This window comes from Parasteatoda tepidariorum, chromosome 2, assembly GCF_043381705.1.
Source record: "Parasteatoda tepidariorum isolate YZ-2023 chromosome 2, CAS_Ptep_4.0, whole genome shotgun sequence".
NCBI classification, from domain to species: domain Eukaryota; kingdom Metazoa; phylum Arthropoda; class Arachnida; order Araneae; family Theridiidae; genus Parasteatoda; species Parasteatoda tepidariorum.
The window spans coordinates 51,365,550-51,384,716 of NC_092205.1; the positions used below are offsets into that span (position 1 = coordinate 51,365,550).

At 27.6% G+C, this 19,167-nt stretch overlaps 1 protein-coding gene across 1 annotated transcript in view; it reads left to right on the forward strand.

Annotated features, from left to right (window-relative positions):
• The window catches only part of LOC107446303 (fat-like cadherin-related tumor suppressor homolog), a 432,818-nt gene that overhangs the window by 365,446 nt on the left and 48,205 nt on the right, over positions 1 to 19,167 (forward strand). Inside the window, exons 6-12 of the mRNA XM_071177570.1 lie at positions 10,561 to 10,625; positions 12,751 to 12,912; positions 14,599 to 14,751; positions 16,145 to 16,358; positions 16,625 to 16,764; positions 17,790 to 17,956; positions 18,604 to 18,917. Coding sequence (XP_071033671.1) covers positions 10,561 to 10,625; positions 12,751 to 12,912; positions 14,599 to 14,751; positions 16,145 to 16,358; positions 16,625 to 16,764; positions 17,790 to 17,956; positions 18,604 to 18,917 — 1,215 coding nt within the window. The remainder of the gene's footprint in view (positions 1 to 10,560; positions 10,626 to 12,750; positions 12,913 to 14,598; positions 14,752 to 16,144; positions 16,359 to 16,624; positions 16,765 to 17,789; positions 17,957 to 18,603; positions 18,918 to 19,167) is intronic.

The window sequence follows — 19,167 nt, forward strand, 5'->3', positions numbered from 1 at the left end:
GTTTTCCAGCGGTGCCATCTATGAGCAATAATTCGACATCTGACACACATATACGTCACATGCCCGTTTAGTAGGGAGAACACATTCATGCACCATCCATCCCTTCGCAGATCGTAATTTTTGACCTGAACCAAAGCACGATCAATCTCCGATCCAGTACCCTCAGAGTTGTTGATTTGTTATAAGAACATTGAGGACATTGTGACCCGACAGATTTACCATGCTCCAGTTACCATTTTGTACACAGGAAGTCTTCGACCGGAGGGGACCGAATTCACGACCCTTTGGACATGGGCCCAACACCCTACCGACAAGGCTATCCGGGTCCTCACTAAAATGGTCATATATTAAATTAAAACCTGTAAATATTAACTGCTACTGAAAATACATAGAATTTTCTACGTTTTATGGAATAAAAATTTATAAAAATTCCAATTTATAATAATTTAGATGGTTTTCAGCCACACTGTAAAATACTAACGGATACAGAGATATATTTTTAACAATTTTTCAACACATTATATTAAAGTTATGTAGTTTTTAATTTAAAAACTATCCTATAAGAAAAATTGCCGAACTAAGGAAAACTATTAAAGTTAATGAATATTACTGTATAAAACAAAGATTTCATTAATCTTTTAATGCCATTCAAATCTAACTCCCACTAAATCCGTCATATATTAAACTAAAGCTTCAACATTTCAATTCTTACTGAAATTACAATGAATTTTTTGCGTTTTATGGAATAAAAAAATTTATGAAATTTTAAAATTATAGTTTTAATGGTATTAAACCACACTGTGAAAAACTAACAGATATATAGAAAGATATGTTTTTCAACTTTAATAAGGAAAATTTAACACATTAGACAAAGGTTATATATTTTTTAACATGAAAAAAGCTTTCCTATAAAATAAAAAAACACCAAACTAAGGAAAACTATAAAAGTTAATAAATATTACCGTATAAAACAAAGATTACATTATTCTTTAACACCATCTAAATCTAAATTTCCATCAAGTCTAACATTAAATTATACCACGCAATCTTTTTTACAGCCTTTCCAAGCTGAGAAAGTACCTCGAAATCGAAACATTTCAGGTACTTTTTTCTCTTTTCAAACGCAGCAGCTGCTACTTTTCGTAGCTTCCTTTAGCATGGTTTTGGCAGAGATATAAAAATAAAAAAAAACGCCAAGTAAAAGAGAACGCCAATGATAAAACGCGTTTAACGTTTTCTTTATTCTGAACTGTGCCGATATTTCTTATTACTTAACTCCAGAAATGAAAGCAAAGGAAGTTTTACTACGGCAAGTAAAAAAACGTAAATAGATAGATTTTTATCAGGAAACTGAGGGATGTTAAAAAAAAAAAAAAAAAAAAAAAAANAAAAAAAAAAAATAGAGAGAGAGAGAGACGATGATAAAAAATAATTTTTTTTTACGAAAATTCCTGATCGAAACCTTAGTCACGCAGGCAAGAATGGAGTTACGGGCATGGATATATCAAGAAGACAAGATTTAAGCAAACTCCAACATCGAAAATAACTTAGTTTGCAAGATATGGCAACGAAACAAGTATGGGTAGAAGTGTTATCGAATGTTCTAGAATCTTAAATAAAGTATTCCTGTTTTGTAATATACTTGTAGCTGTTGAATGAATTAACTTCATTAAGTTATGATAAGTGGATAAAAATTGCATTATCAAAACGTGTTGAGTTATCGTTTAATTATTCAAATAGTTAGGGAAAATGAGAGCATTAAGCCTAAAATTAAATTAAATCGAAAATGATGGTAGTGGGCTGTTTGGGCAAAAGAAGACATGTTTTTCGCCGCATATTTTCTACGCGCCTTCACAGCTCTGTAATAAATACTGTATTGATAAACAGTAAAACAAATATTTCTTAAATGCAAGTATTTTTAAGATAGATAAAATTGTTTATTATTATTATTTTGTAATAAGAGTTCATAGATTGCATGTTGCTCGCTAAATTTATCTTTCTAAAATTCTATTTTCATGTTTAGATTAAAACCGTATTTGAAGGGTTCTAATACTTCTAAAACTTTCAATGAACAATAAATTACTTTTATAAGAAAAATGTTAAAGTTTTCTTAAAAAAGTGATGCATAGTTTTGATTTTAATAATTTAAACTAAAAGGAAAATAATGTAGAAACAAAATTTATCTCAATTATACTTACTAAGTCAAATTAAAAGCTAAATTGAATTTGAATTTCATTTAGTTTTGACATTACTAATTCGAAATATAAACGAAAATATTATAAAATCAAAAATATTTAAATGTAGTTTTTATTTAGATTGAATAAGTTTAAGTTTTTATAATTATAATTTAAACTACAAACGAAAAGAGTGTAAAAACAATTTATCTTATTTAAACATATTTAGATGATGAAATTTTTATTTCAAATGAATTGAATCATATTTAGTTTTGCTGTATAAACAGTTTAAACTATAAATGAAAATAATGTGAGAATTAATTGTAAAACTTAATTCGGTGAAATTTAAACACAGTTAGTTTTGGCATTAATAATTTGAATTATAAACGAAAATAATGTAAAAACAAAATAATTTAAGGAACTCAAATTTAGAAGAAGTTAAATTACATTTAGTTTTAATTGTTAATAATTTGAACTGTGAACGTAAATAATGTTACAAAAAAATATTTTAATGGAATTAATTTGTTGATGGAATTAAATTACATGTAGTCTTGATTTTGATAATTTTAACTATAAACGAAAATAGTGTAGAAACAAAATTTATCTCATTAAAAGTTAGATATATTTAGATGATGAAATTCTTATTTCAAATATTAGTTGGTTTATATAAATAGTTTGTTATATAAATTCTTCATATTTAATTTTCTTACATGAAAATAGTTTAAACTATAAAGGAAAATAGTGTAAAAACTAATTGCATTGCATTCGAACATATTGAGAGTCACGTTTAAAGATAGAAATATTCTTATTTAGATTGAGTATCTGTGCAGTGTATATCATAAGCCTGCCATTATTCAATACAGTTATTTAAAATCACGCTTGCTGGAATAAACATAGCAAGAGATTATAAGATAAAGCAAAGAAATCAACAATTTCTTATTATTTAACATGTCCCGCTTTTTTCGCAAGACTTATTTTTGATAGAAAAATATTTTTCTCTTCAGTCAAGTAGCAAAGAACTTTACAACAAAAAATGAAGGGAAAAAAATAATGATAAATTTCAGAATCCAGATCGTATATAACAATCTGCGTTCAGAGAAAAGCAAAACAATCTCACAGCTCGCTAAGAAATAATACAGAAATCAAAACTAAAACTAAAATAATAAATTCAATCGGGCTGAAATAAGCAAGCGGGCAGAAATTGGGAACATGCTACTTTTTTTAAAACCGAAACTAAATATGGTGTTGCCACCGGAATTTAGAAATTTTGGGAACCGAAACCAAAACTAAATTAGGTGTTGCCACCGGAAGTTAGAAAAAGTAGTTTAAGGAACTCAATTTTAGAAGAAATTGAGTTATATTTAGTTTTAATTGTTAATAATTTAAACTGTGGACGTAAATAATGTTTAAAAAAATTTTAATGGAATTTGTATATTGATGGAATTAAATTACATTTAGTTTTGATAATTTAAACTATAAATGAATATAGTGTAGAAACAAAATTTATCTCAATTAAAAATAGATATATTTAGATGATAAAATTCTTATTTCAAATATTAGTTTGTTTATATAAATAGTTTGTTATATAAATTCTTCATATTTAGTTTTCTTCCATGAAAGTAGTTTAAACTATAAAGGAAAATAGTGTAAAAACTAATTGTATTGCATTCGAACATATTGAGAGTCGCATTTAAAGATAGAAATATTCTTATTTAGATTGAGTATCTGTGCAGCGTATTTCATAAGCCTGCCATTATTCAATACAGTTATTTAAAATCACGCTTGCAGGAATAAACATATCAAGAGATTATAAGATAAAACAAAGAAATCAACAATTTCTTATTATTTAACATGTCCCGCTTTTTTCGCAAGACTTATTTTTGATGGAAAAAAATTTTTTTAATCATGTAAACCGTTCAAACAGACCAAGAAAAATATTTTTCTCTTCAATCAAATAGCAAAGAACTTTACAACAAAAAATGAAAGGAAAAAAATAATGATAAATTTCAGAATCCAGATCGTGTATAACAATCTGCGTTCAGAGAAAAGCAAAACAATCTCACAGCTCTTTACTAAACCGAGAATAAGAAAGTATGGAAAAAATGAAAATCAGAGATAGAATTGCCTATCGCACCTTATTATATTTACAGTTTATATAGATCTTGCATGGAAGAATGAATTGTGAAATTTAACTCGCGTCTAAAATATTCTTCTGTGATTTGGAATAAATTATTTATCTGTTAGAGTAAAGAATAAGGGAAAGGGCAAAAGAAAAAAAAGGCATGGAGTAAAATGCTTTGACACAGCATGCGTTGAATATTATTTTGTCTGAAAATCTTCTGGGACTGCAATTTAAAGAAATTTCTTTTCAAGAAACGTTTATGATTGAAAAGAAAAGTTCTTTCTTCTTTTGAAAGTTAATCTAAAATGGAACTTTTTGGATTTAAATATGAATATAAAACGCAAATATTAAAATGAAACTGCGTCTGAACACAAACAATTCCAAAAACATTTCACATATTACCTATTCGAAGTTTATCCTTAAAATATAGTTAGTATTTTTTTTCTCAAAATTGTTAAAATATTTACAGAGATCTTTACATTAAAAGTTTTTAAAAATAATTACTTTAACCAAATTTTAAAACTAGTTTATTGCAAGGTATTTGGTAAAGACAACCTTTGATGTATAGAATCGTTATCAAAAATAAATTCAAAAAACTAAGCTCGCTAAAAGTCATAAACTAATATTTAATCTTGGAAAAAACACAAAAAGAACATCAAACTCTAACCAATCACTAATGAGGAATATCGTACTGAAAATATCAAAAACAGTTTAATTGTCTGATAAGAATTAAAGGTATATTTAATAACCGCCTTTCAAATGCTTTTTTTTATTTGGCAATCAAACAGATTAATTTGTTTCCTTAAGGTGGTCATTATCAAATTCGCTGTATACAGAAATGTTACAAGAGCTGCGGTTACAAATTATTAAACGAGTTATATTTACTGAGTTTCTAAAAAAAAGGTCTTTTTACAGAAAGTAGTTTCATTAACAAAATCATATTCTTACCATAGGTTGAAATATGTTGAACATTCTGTGAGCAGACTGTTAATGTGAAAAAGATAGTCTGTCAAAAAAAATTATAATAAGTCCTATAAAAATTCAAAATGGAACATTATTTACCGCACATTTTAATTTATATAAACAAATTTTCTGTGTTGTTATTGCTATGGCAGTGTTCACTTGAAATTCCCGCAAAAGAACTATATATCTATAGCATGACCTTAATAATGATTGGTGAAATTTTAATTACTTTTTTTTCCTATCTGACCCCTGTGTGTAGGCTCAGTTATAAATATAAAGTTTAATTAGTCCTGGAATTCACGGTTTCGAATCCACACTTAATATCTGGAAGATTTCCGTAACGATAACTGCGCCAAAATAATTGGGCAATTGCTTCAGAGGCTAAAAAATAACAAAAAGGGTGTTCCATCAAGTAAATAATTCGTAGCCACCCCCAGTAATCCAATAAAAATGTACCAATGTTTAAAAAATAACCTTCTGTAATCAGAGTCTTGCAAGGTTTAGGACAGAATGTATTAATTCCTGGCAAAAACCCTTTTACTCAAATTATGTCACAATTTAAAAATAAAAAAAAATTGCGAAAAATAAAAGGTTAATTTTTGAATAAGAAACAAAATGAAGGAAAGATCTTGTTTCATTAAAAAAGTTTATAATTATTTTAAATATTGCATTATTTATCCTTATGCAAAAAACATTATTTGTCAGTATTGAAAGCATATTTATTCATATTTAAAGGATAAGATTTCCAATGAATTGTGGAATCAAATATTTATTAATATATGTAATTATTAAGTGTACAGTGGTTACTCATATAGAATTTTACCTTTTACCAGTGTTCAAGGTTTTGGACACTATAAGACAGTTTAGGACAGTTTCAGTCAGTTTAGGACAGTGAAACCCACGTGTTCTGTCCCAAACTAGTTTAGGACGTCCAGAACCCCAGCCCTCTCTGTAATGTTTAAAAATTACCCTTCTGTTCTTAACCCTTTGAAGGTTAAATTTTAATTACGTTAATTTTTAACGTTAATTTGCCATGCGTTTTTTGCTTAACTTACAAAAATAGGGAGCTCTAAGCTCTACAATTAATAATCAATTTCATGCAATTTAAGATTGAAAATTGTATCAGTTAAATATACATAATATGTGTAAGCATAGGAACAATAAGGGCATAACGTCAAACTAACACAGGAAAGGGATTATTTAGTGCAATAATTTATTAAAACTGAAACTTTAGTTGCATTTTCTAAACATTATTTTCTAAGTTATTCGCAGAGAAAATCTAGATGGAAAATCAAATTACCGAAATCGCGTGGCAGAAGTTTCCTTTACGTTTGAAGTTTGTGATTTAGAACAATTTTCGCATTCCAATAGTCAGTTGTGACTGAATATTAAAACGATACGGGGGTTGATGACAGCTCTCGGAGATATTCCATTACCCGATGGAATAGAGTGAAATTTACCCGGGCAAAACTTTTGCCAGGAAAGTGAATCGAGAATGTGCCGGATGAAATAATTTCCCTTCTGAACATCGCGAGGTAATAAAGTAAAAGAGGGGTGTTATTTTGGTGAGTAAAGTGTTTCACGCAAAAGCGTAACGAAAATTTCTCTAACTGTAATAAATTTGAAGAAGGATAAATAATATTTGATTAAAATTTAAATTTATGTATTTCAATTAATTCATTATGTTAATTAAATACCAGTGTTAATTTTCTAATGATTTTTTTTTTTTTTTTTTAATGTTTGACATTTTCTACCTTTTATTATTCTTATAATATTCTTATAATTATTCTTATAATACTTATCTACCTTATAAGAATTAATTATTTTATTAAATAGATTTCATTTACGGAAGTAATAAAATAAAACAAAATTATTAAAATATTTGCTACAGGAATTGACTGTCCGGACGTAGCAGTAAAGTTTTCCTTTAAGAGCTTCTTAATTAAAGAATTTAGCTTTTTGTGAAATAAACACAAGCCACAATTTTAAACAACTTTAAAAGTCTTTTCTTTTTTTTATGAGTTTAGTTTATAAAGGTTTTTAGAAATCGAAATCATCAGCAAAAGTACATAAATTTTAACACATTGAATTTGCTGGATTCTATTTTTTACCAAAACCTTTGAAGTTTAATGTCTTTCTTACCTTTCTTTTCAATAAATCTATTCAAATAAAATACTTCAAATAAATCTACTTTTTCCCCAAAAGAATGTACGAAATCAACAACACTGACCCTATAGTACACTTATCAAAAAGTGGCCACCATTTTTTATCACTCTGGTAGGGCTACTATTCGTAATTACTATTCTAGAGCTCTAACTAATGAGGAAGTTGAGTCAAAGAACATAAAAACATCTTTGATTGATAAAGAAAACAGAGGAATTGAACGGCGGTGAATAAAACACCTTCAATTTTTTTTCAAGCAATCAAACTGGTTTTGGTATTTTCAGTTCCATCTTCATCACTAGTGTTTCGTTAGATTTTTTGTTTTTCTCCTTGGTTAAATATTAATTTGTGAACCATGGAATTTAATTTTGATAACGATTTTAGAGATTTTTTTCTTCCGTTAAATCAAGGTTTATCACCTAGAATCGAGTAGCGTGTATAATATGTGTCATTTGCAATAATAAACTAGAATCGATAAAATAAATCAACGTTTCCCTGTTTTATTAAGTTTTTTTATTATATATAAAATTATCATTTTATTGATATATTATTTTTGGCCATCCATCATGGAAGACCACGGCCCAAAATGACCGTTCCCGAACAAAGATCCCTGGCGTAGCTCTTTAATTCTGTATGAAATGCAGAAGTCGATAGTAACTTTAACAATAGTAATGGCCGCCATGAATATGTTCTAAAATCTAAATCCTTTTCCTCCCTTAATTCCCCTTTCAATTCGAATTCGAAATTTTGAGACTTTCATTTCGCACCAATATTATCTTTTACTTCCCCACATTCCCTGAATAAATATTTACATTGGCGTTAGGCCACATACATATATCGTTTGAATCTTGATCCTTAAGAAGATGAACACTTCCAACATAATGCTAAATCATACGCCCTAAGCAAAATTATAGATGCAATTCCTCATTGCCGCCAACCTCTTTTTTTTTCTCCCTAAAAAAATTTGTTAGTCCCTCTCACAGGGAAAATATCCGAGAATCTCATGTTTAAAACATAACCAGATCGTGCTTTTCCCCAATCAAAAGTCCCTGAAGAAATCCCAATCTCCATTCTGCACCTGTTTGTGGATTCTTTTACCATTACTTTTTTGTTAAAACGCAAAGATAAGAGAAAAAGATGTATTTCCTATCTTATTTTTTTCCTTCTTACACTACTCGAAAAGTTTAAAGATTGGCAATAAAAAGCAAAGGCAAAATCGTGCCTGTGCTTTTAAATCGAGCAATACTATTCCTTTTTTTCTTCCTTTCTTAGATGTTAAAAAGTAAAAAAATAAAGAGAATGCTTTCGCCAGATTTGCATTTTTTTATTCTATAGTATGTTTTACCTCTGTATTCACGTGTGTAATTTTCAATACCGCCCCTCCTGTTTTTCCATTACTCGCTATGCAAATAAACAACCTAAATTCATTTCTCTGGTACTAACAGAATAAAAAACATACTTTGAAACGGAATAGTGCGCTTTTTTTTCTTTTAAAAGCATATACTTTTCTTTTTGCTATACTATACCAGCAGTACTATCCGTTGCATGTATTTTGCTGCTCACGATTCGCTATTTTATTTTTTTATGCAAAATAAGCAAAAAAGAAAGAAAACTTCTATTGTGTTTTTGTTTCCCTAGCTATTGATTTAGAAAGTTCTGCCAAGGTAATTTTTTTATTTTTGTTTTAAATCTCATGAGAAATTTTTCATTGCATAATTGTTTTATCCATTGGTTTGTTCTAAACGGATTTTTAAAAAAATATATTTATTTCCTGATAGATTCTGTAAAGGAAAAAAGAAATTAAACACTTAAATGTTTTTAAATTTGTTTTTTGAAACATTTCGATTTATTTATCGTTAGATTTTGAATAGATTAATGTTTATTTATTTATTTTTCTTTAATTTTGTTTTAATCTAAATCACGTCAAACAATTTAATACAGAATTCATCTGGAGATGAATTTTAAAAAAAGAAATTAAATGTTTAGAGAACGCCATTCTATTTGTTAAACGTAATAAATAATTAAAATTAGTTAAATAACAAAATTAAACCATTTAAATGTTAAAATAAGTCTCATATTTAGATTATTTCTTTTATATGATGATCAGATATAATTTTCTTTGAAAAAGGCACGAGTCTTTTGCGGATCTGCTATTTTCCGTTTTTTTGTTAGTTCTTTGAAAAGAAAGAAAAGAATTATATGGATATCTTTATTTGCAGCCACAGAAATTGATTTACTTTCATGAATTTGGTACTTATGTACCATTCTTTTTTTAACGTTTATTATTTTTTTCATTTTGTAATTTCTTTCTATTTAATTCTGATCAATAAATTATTTACGTATGGTTACTTACCTCTTTTTTAATGTATATCGCTACTTTCGTTAAAAATTTAGCTCACTCTACTAAATATTCCTTTTTTTCTGTCCTCTGATGTTTTCACTTTTGTTGAAATTTAAATTTAAGTTAAAAAAAATATGCATCATGCAAACATTTATATAATTTTATAATTCATGAATGAATTAAATGTGATTACGAAGTCAGTTCATCTTTGTGTCTATTTTTATTTATTTATTAGACGTCGGAATCTAATTTAATTGAATAATTTAAAGGAATTTTGTATTTTTAAAGCAATGAAAAATCAAAACAATTTACAAACAATATTGATAAAATTAATACCTACAATAAATTTTCATGCTCATTATTATCTTGTAAAATTAAAAAAAATTATTAACAATTATTTCTTATTAACTTCCATAAGGTTAACTGAAAATATTAATAATATAGAAATATATTCCATGTGTTCCTAAGTGGTCTGAATGAATTTAAACATAATTTTAAGAGATTGAAACAAAAACAAATCTTAAAACGTATGTGACTTATACCTTGCACACATATTTTTACCTTCTCGCAAGCTTTATTTTCTTCATGCAATAAAGTGTTTATTATTATTATGATTTCTTTCCACGTTTTGTCAAAAATTACCAAGCTACTGCAGAACTTTCGATTTTTAAACCTTGTAAAAAAATTTGAAACCAACTTCATAAAATCTGAAATAGAAGAAAAGTTTAAATTTTTCTAGCTTATGAAATTTCTTTTCTGTCAAGGCTAGGACTAATTTTTAATTTGTCTGTCTGCAGGTTTGATAACAACTTCTGTCTCCCGAAGATTAGATCGAGAAGTTCAGGCTGAACATCCTTTAGAAGTAAGTGGCGCCATCTCCTTTAAATTGTTAAAACTAATTTTGACGAAACTATATTAAATCTGAATTTTAGCATTTTTAACTGCTACGTTTCGCAATCATTTTTTTTATATTAAATCAAATTTTTGGAAACGTTAGTCTTTCTCTTTAATTATATTTAAAGTTTTATTAAATACTACATATGTTTGACGTTCTTTTAGTTCTTAATTGAAAATCACATTGTTATACTTAATTTTGCTACTGAAATTACATAAAGTAATGCCTAATCAAGTACTTTCGAATATGAATTGTGCTGTGGATTTTTCTGCTGTAGAAACTACAAATTGTGTACATTTCATGCATTAAAGATTTTTGGGCAATTCATAATCTTTTAATATCAGCATGAATTGTCTTTTAATTTAATGACAGCTGTCAAATCTGAACCCCAAATTTAGATTAGAAACATTTGGCTCCCAGCCAACATGGAAACTACTCAATCTGATTTATATGTATTATTATGTCTGTGTATTCTATAGAATAGTCTTGGAATAGATTTTGGAATGAGAATTCTCATTCCTCTTTCTGTAATGTGAATTACGCCCAATCATTTAAATAATAGACTTGATTGAGTCCTTTCTAATCAATTACTAAGCTCAACGGAATATCTTAAATGAGCCTTATAGATTATTTGATTTATTTGTTTATAGATGATTTCATTTTAAATGACAACTATTTCATGTAAATTAATTGTTTTTGTTTAATTAAGTTAAAGACACATATACTTAATATAAAAGTATTTTATTTTGAATAAATGTAGTTTACTCTATACACTAGAAAATGAAGAATTCTAAACTGTTTATTTAATAGATAATAATTTTATTTTTCTTCTATTTTAATCATATGCTTTAATTATTTTCATTTACTTCAAGTTTTTTCAAATATTTTATTTATTTATTTTAGTTTATTCAGTTATTTTGAATATTATATTATTTTTTTTAAAAATATTATATAATTTGAAACAAATTTTTGTGAAAATGTTTAAAGAAATATAGTTTCAGCAAAAAAAAAACTATTTTTATTAGGTAAGTTCAATTGACCTATCTTAACTGGGTATTATAAATAATTTATTTGTTGATGGAAGATATGTTTTAGAAATCATAATTTTTGTATAAACACACTGTTTTATTTGAGTAAAAAGTGAAGGTTTATGTGAGGAAAAAACTATATTTTCCATATTATATGCATAACTCTGGATGCTCCCAAACGGGGGCACAGTTAAGCTTTGATATTATATGCATAATATATCTATATTGTTTATTTATTTTTTAGCATTTAAATTTTTTTAAGTGTAATTTTATTTTATATTAACTAAAAAAAGTAAATTTTTTTTTTTTGTATAAGCATGTAAACAAACCAAGCACTTATCTTATTTCCCTTTAAGTGTCATGCCCTTTGATGCATCCTCTTTGCCTTTTTGTAATAATAGGCCCCCATACCTTAAAGACGTTGCCTTTTTATTCATATTCCATTTTTAAAAAAAGAATTTGCTGTTTAAATAACAATTACACACTGGTAAAATTATCTCTCTTTGTAGGTTTAATTCTGATCACCATTACAAATATTTATTTTGATAGTATTATTCTACACTGGTTAAATTTTTATAAGCTCCTCTTTTTTTGGAGGGGGGAAGGTGTATATTAATGAATTTTTAATACCTTTACCAGTTAAAATACTTTTTTTTTATTAAAAAAGCAAATTCACTTTAGAATGTTCATTTAGTTGTAATTTTTAGTTTAGAAAAAAGCTTATAAATTGTTTATCATTTAATAATTTTTTAGTTTACTTTTTTTTTATTTTTTTTTTTTAAGTAAAATTTGGGCACAGTGATTGTCTTTTAGGGTTTACACATCTGATAAATTTTTGCAATGTTATGTGAGTACCCTTTCAAAACTGTGAGGAAGCACCTTTCCCTTTTTTATTCCTAGAGAAAACTCTGCATATTATTCACTAAAAAGTAGGTATTATTTCAAATTAGAGAAGGACTTTTGAGAAATAGCCTTAAGTAACATTTTCCGCTCTTCTATAATTAATAATGTAAATGCATAAATGACTATGAGAGCTAAATTTATCATGTATTAATTTGTTTCAGATAAAAATTGAAGATGGTGGAAATCCTTCTTTGTCCTCATTAACCCGGGTTTTAGTCACTGTCATTGATGAGAATGATAATGATCCTAAGTTTCCTTTTTCACCATATCTTTGTTCAGTTCTGGAATTGCTGGAAGCAGACCCAAGTGTTATATTATGTCAGGTACTTTCTTTTTAATTTATTTGTTGTTTCTTTTAAATTAAGTATATGTCATTCTTGAGATTCGTGAATTTTTTTTTCCTTCTCTGATTATGGATGAAACTACTATAATGAATGGTATCTAGTTAGCATATCTGTAGTTTTTTATTATTTTCATGTGTTTGTGTATTTTGCAGACAATTGGCAATACAATAATAATTTACCCGCTAACTTGAGGTCGAAAACAAGTTGGATCAATGTGGGTGAAAAGCACAAACTTTGCGTGAGGGGTGCACACTTTTTAATTTTAGAAAACTGTTTGTCTATTTTAATTTTTACATACATTTATATATAAATATACATACATATGTGATGTGTCTGCCCCTACAATTATTAAACACCAATTTACTACTTCACTCATGTTGACTCAATTCTATCTTGGGATATCTTTTGATAGATAAAGGTTGATATTGTCGGTAACATACTCTCCCCACACTGGCGACCTTCGGGTGTGATCTGAATAGGCCTACTTCGATGGATGAACCACATTGAACAGTTGATTTGCTGTTCACGACTTTGATATTGTCCTCACGCTGTTGCTTCTCAGTCTCAATCATACACACACAGGCACAACCAAGCCTGCACACAGTCGACTGCTAATAGCAACACAGGAGCTTACACGCACACAACCGTGATCTTATTACAGCTCTCTAGTCTTCTCTCAAAACAGCTGGTAATAATTATTCGCCAACAAACTAGTGATAATTATTTGCCAAATTCTATCGCAGACATAATTCTGGTAGGGGAATACTGTGGCGTGTCTACCACTAGAATTATTAAATACCAATTCACTAGTATATATAAATGTTAACTCAACTCTATCTTGGGGTACCTTTTGAAAGTTGACATTATCGGTAACATACTTTTCCCACACATATAAAAAATAAATATGCTTATATACATAAAAAACTTTAAATAACAATCAGTTTTCTAAAAACAAAACATGTGCTCCCTTCAGCTATGCCCATGGTAAAAGGAATACTTTTTTTGCCTATACCGTTTGCATAGTTGACATCAATGTGTGCAATTAAGTTAGTCTAATTTATTTTAAATCATTACCTTCTGAATGAGTTTCATGTTTATTTACTCTTAGAGTTTGTATGTCTCATTGTGAAATATCTTAGCAAAAGACAAAAAATATTAACTTGTAAAATAAAATTAAACTTATTAATGATATGGATAGAAACACAAAAATGGATGATTGACCGTGTAAAGCTAAGCACAGGTGGCGCTGGGGTTTTAAATTTATCATAATACTTCCGGGTTACTATTTCCGATTGATTTTTACACCAAAACTTGAAAAAGGGCACCGTCAAATATTATTATACTTGTAGTGTTTACACTATAACAGGTTTTTAAATTTCAACAAAATAAACAACATAAGAATTTAGTAGACTCCGCAAGCATACTAAGCCCTGCAAGATGCAACCCAAAAGATAACTAACGGTGATATTTTATACAAATATAGCCAAATGAGGGATAACACTCAAAACATGGCCAACCTTACACTTTATTTATGCTGTGATATTAATTTTCTTAAATTTGTTTTAGGCTCACAATCAGTTAGAATTTATAAATTACTGGAAATTCTTATGAATAGTAAAATTACTCGCAAATTTATATTTTATTTATATCTGTGTTTTTTGTTAGATTGCTGCTTCAGATGCTGATGTTGATGCTAATGGAGAAGTTAGTTATTCTTTTGTTCCTGGGAAAGGGTCAGATTTATTTACAGTTGATCCTAAAACTGGTGCAATTTTCGCCAAGCAAAAGCTGATTGCTGGAGAAGCTTATGATTTTTTAGTAAGTAGTATGCAGCATTGAATTCTTTTGCTGTTGTACTCACTTTTCTGTTTAAAATGTTTCAAACCAAAATTTTCAAATATTTTAAATAAATAATTGTAATTATTCTTCTTTCTTTTGCCTCGCAAATATATTTGCAAAAAGTACATTTTTTTTTCAATTACATATTTTTATACTTATTGTAAATTTATTAATTTTCAAGTCCATTACTTTATTATTTTTCATACATTTTTAAGTCATTATTTGATGTTTTATACTGATCCACATTCATTCTTTTCTCGTATCAATTGCTCGCAATAAACTGTCCCATGAGAAATGATTGATTGAGATTCTACTGTACAATAAGTCCTACTTATATCATGTACTATGATAGACTATAAAAAATTAAGACATGCAATAATATTGAAAACAATAATGTTTTGAATGTTTGTTTTTTAAGTACTAACATGAATTTTAAACTTAAACATATATTTTTGAATACTATGAGGAGGGATTTATAGATTTAAACTGGATTCTCAAAAGCACTAGTAAACACTATTCTTTTTTCGATGTCTGTATTGAGAGGTGTATTTAAAAATGGTTATATTTGAGCAGTAGCTTCGTTGTTTCTAAATCATGGGTCATATTCACATTTTTTTTTTTAAAAAAAAGTGCGTATTTAGAGTACTTTTTTATGGGAAAGCAGTTTTCACACAGTATTATAAACAAGCACTTGTACAACTGTTAATCCTGAAAAAAAAAAACTTAATTTTCCCAATTTAAATCCCTTTCCAATGTATAACATTGTTATTCATGTTTTCAAAATTTACAAATGGTTACTTTGGAGCAGTAGCTTTGCTGTTACTAAATCACGACTCATATTCACATGTTTTTAAAGAAATTTAACAGAATACTTTTTTATGAGAAAAGAGTTTTAACACAGAATATAATCAAGCACTTGTACAAGACTGCCATTGGCAACCAAAAGTTTACTATTTTGACTATAAGGCTACCACGGCTACTTATTTTTAACAATTCACTACTAAAAAAATCAATTCAGGATTTTCTTTCCCCTGTGACTGAACAGGCAAAAATGGGTTCCTTTTTTCTTCGTCCATTATCAATATTTATCCTTATGTACACATTTTATTTATATATATTTTAAGTATTTTTTTTTTTTAATGTTCACACAATTTCTACTGATTATTGAAACAAGCAATGAGTTATTGTTATGCTAAAATAATTCGATGTAAGTTTTTTATTATAAATTTTCAGTTTTCGACAGAATATTGTGTTTCATTTTTGAATTATTGCATTTTCTATCTGTTTCCTTTTGAGCTTGAGTAAAAGTGTTTACCAAAATAATGTCTGTTGCAATTGATTCTATTTGTATTTAAAAAAATTCTTTTTTAAGGTACAAGCGACTGACAAAGGTGAACCACCTAGATCATCTACAAATCGTGTTCGAGTGGATGTATTTCCTCGTCCTCCAAAATCATCAAACCCTCCTATTTGTAAAGAGGTTAATGTTCATGAAACTGTTACAGAAAATGAGGATGTCAATCAGGTTATTGCTTATTTACAAGCTGAAGATCCTGATGGTGATAAATTATGGTATTCCATCGTAGGTGAGTTTTGAAGCTCCCAGGTGAAGTAGTGTTACCTGTTAAACCATAAAAAACATATTTTATAAATTAAGATTCAAGTAAAATTGAAATAAGAGAAAGTTGATTCTATTTTAAATAAACTCTACTTTATCAATTGTAAATTACGATATTCGAATGCATTAAAAGGGTTTTAATTATCATGATAATAAGCATCTGTATTATCATGATAATTACTCTTTCTCTTTAACAGATAACTAAAGGTTAATGCTGTTATTTTATTTTTGTAGATGGAAATACTGATGATGCATTTATTATTCAGCCTCATGAAGGCTCAGTGTCAGTTGCTAGACATTTGAATTGGGAGAAAAAGTCTGAATACAAATTAAATGTTAGTGTTACTGATGGTGTTAATGTTGTTTATCAGCAGGTAAATATATCATTTTTTACAAGGTTTACTATTATCTATTATGTTAAAGCTATGTTCAATTTTTCATGATGCATAAAGCTGTAAAATAAACCCATTTTATGCCCTTGTGCTTAAAACATAGTTAAAAAGTTTGAAATGTTGCTTCTTTGCAAGCTAAACCTCTTGCTCTAAAAATAGCATACACTTTTGTGGTAGAGATCTTAATTTTCTTTTTTTATATGTAGATATTTATTTTGTTTTATGACATTTTGCTTTAAAAAATCTTTTTAATTTTCTATGAAAAAATTACGAGTGTTTGGAATGCTATTTTTCAAGCTTTCATTCTGAATGCTTTAAAAAAAAAATTTGTGCACATTATTGTGTTTAAAATCAGAATTTTTCTTTATTTAAAAAAAAAAAGTTGTGATGTTTGTTGATGATTTATTTTTTTCCATGTTTATTATTCTAGAAAATTGTATATTTAAATAAGCTAGCTTAAAGATAAATATTTTTAAATGCATTGTACATAACTCTGTTACAATGAAAGCGGTGTTATACTGAATTCCCTAATATTATTCATAATCTTTTCAAATTTCATGTGTATCAAAGTTGTAACTAAATGAATAAATATTTTATCAAAAACGTTTTTCCTTTTAAACCTCTTGAAAAAAGTAGTGTAAATTATTATTAACCTATGGGTTCATTGGAGAAAGCACTCTCTTCCTAAACAAGTTGGAGACTTAAAGCGTAATAATGGGTGAATGATTTGTGTGTCTTACTGCATTGATCGGAAAGCTGATGTAAAATATCTATAAGCCGAAACATTTCATTGCAGGGTTGCCACTGCACAACGAGAATAGAGAAAATCTGGAAAATACATGGACTTTAAAAATTTACCTAAAATAACAGAGAAAGTGCTGAAAATTTCGATTTTTTCTTTATGAACAAGGAATTCTGTTTTGTATTTCTTTTAAAAAATGATTTAAGTTTTTCTTTTTTTTAAAATTTGTAATATTTTTTCTTAATAAAATTTTATTGTTCACTAGCTTGCCATTAAAGTAATTGATGTGAATGATCATCGTCCTTTGTTTGAAAGGGAGTCTTACAGAGTAGACATCAGTGAAAACGAACCTGTTGGGAGGGTTATTCTACAACTTAAAGCATCTGATGCAGATGAACGTGATAAGAACCTCATCTATTCAATATATAACAGGTGGAAATAAGTAACTATTGATAAACCTTTTCTAACAAAACTATAATTCATCCCAACTAACCACTTCTGTCTGCCTTCTCGTTAATATTATTTACAATACCATTAAAAAAAAAAATTTTTAAGCTGAAATCAACAAGTTCTTAAATAAAGTTTTATTTGAAAATAAAGAGTTTTTAGCTTCAAAAAATTAAAGCAATTATGTGCTAATGTTATTTTTTAATTTGATTGGAAAATTGCTTTTTAAGTTTTAGTTAACAAATTTTTAAATAAAAATTTTTATTCGAAAATAATGAGTTTTAATAAAAATATGTAAACAATTGTCTATTACTGGATTATCAAGTCTAACTTTCTTTTCTTATAATTAGTTACATAAAAATCAGTGTTTTATCCTATGAATAACTTATACTATTTGAAGTAGGAGTTATACGGGATAAAAATAGCAACACTGAAAATTTCTACAATATTAAAGAATTAATATTAAAAGTAGTTATTTATTTACAAGGAATATCTGTTTTCATTTTGTCTTTTAAAACGCCCTCCTTTTTTTGTATTATTCATAGTATTAATTTCTGCCACAAATATTAATTTTCTTCAGTATTTGGATTTAAAACCATTTGTCCCTAATAATATGTTTTTTTTCCCCCTAGTGTTAATCCTCAAAGTCATCTGTTCAAAATTGATTCTTTTTCTGGAAAGCTGTCAATATCAGGTCCACTTGATCATGAATCAATTAAAATGCACATGCTTACAGTCATGGTCAGAGATAATGACTCAAAGCGAAGTTTTGCTCGTGTAACCATTAATGTGCATGATGAAAATGACCATCATCCTGAATTTTCTGCCCAATCATTTGAAAGTCAAGTGTACGAAACAGCATCTCTTGGAACTTCTGTTATCCGCATACTAGCTGTTGATAAAGATAAAGGAGAAAATGCTCAATTGCAATTTAGCATTGCATCAGGTAATTTTCATAAAGTCTTAAACTCTTTCCTGCTTCTTTTTTTTTTTTTTTTTTTTTTTTTTTTTTTTTTTTTTGGTAACTTGCTTGGTTTTTACCTCATTTTTTCCTCCATAAGCTAATTTTTTTATAATCTTTTGACTCTATATATTGTACTTTATGATGAAAATGTCTTTATTCTTCTACTAGTGGTTATGTACTAGGTAGTACAATGAATTTTTACTACCTAGTTCGCGACCACTGGAATAATAAA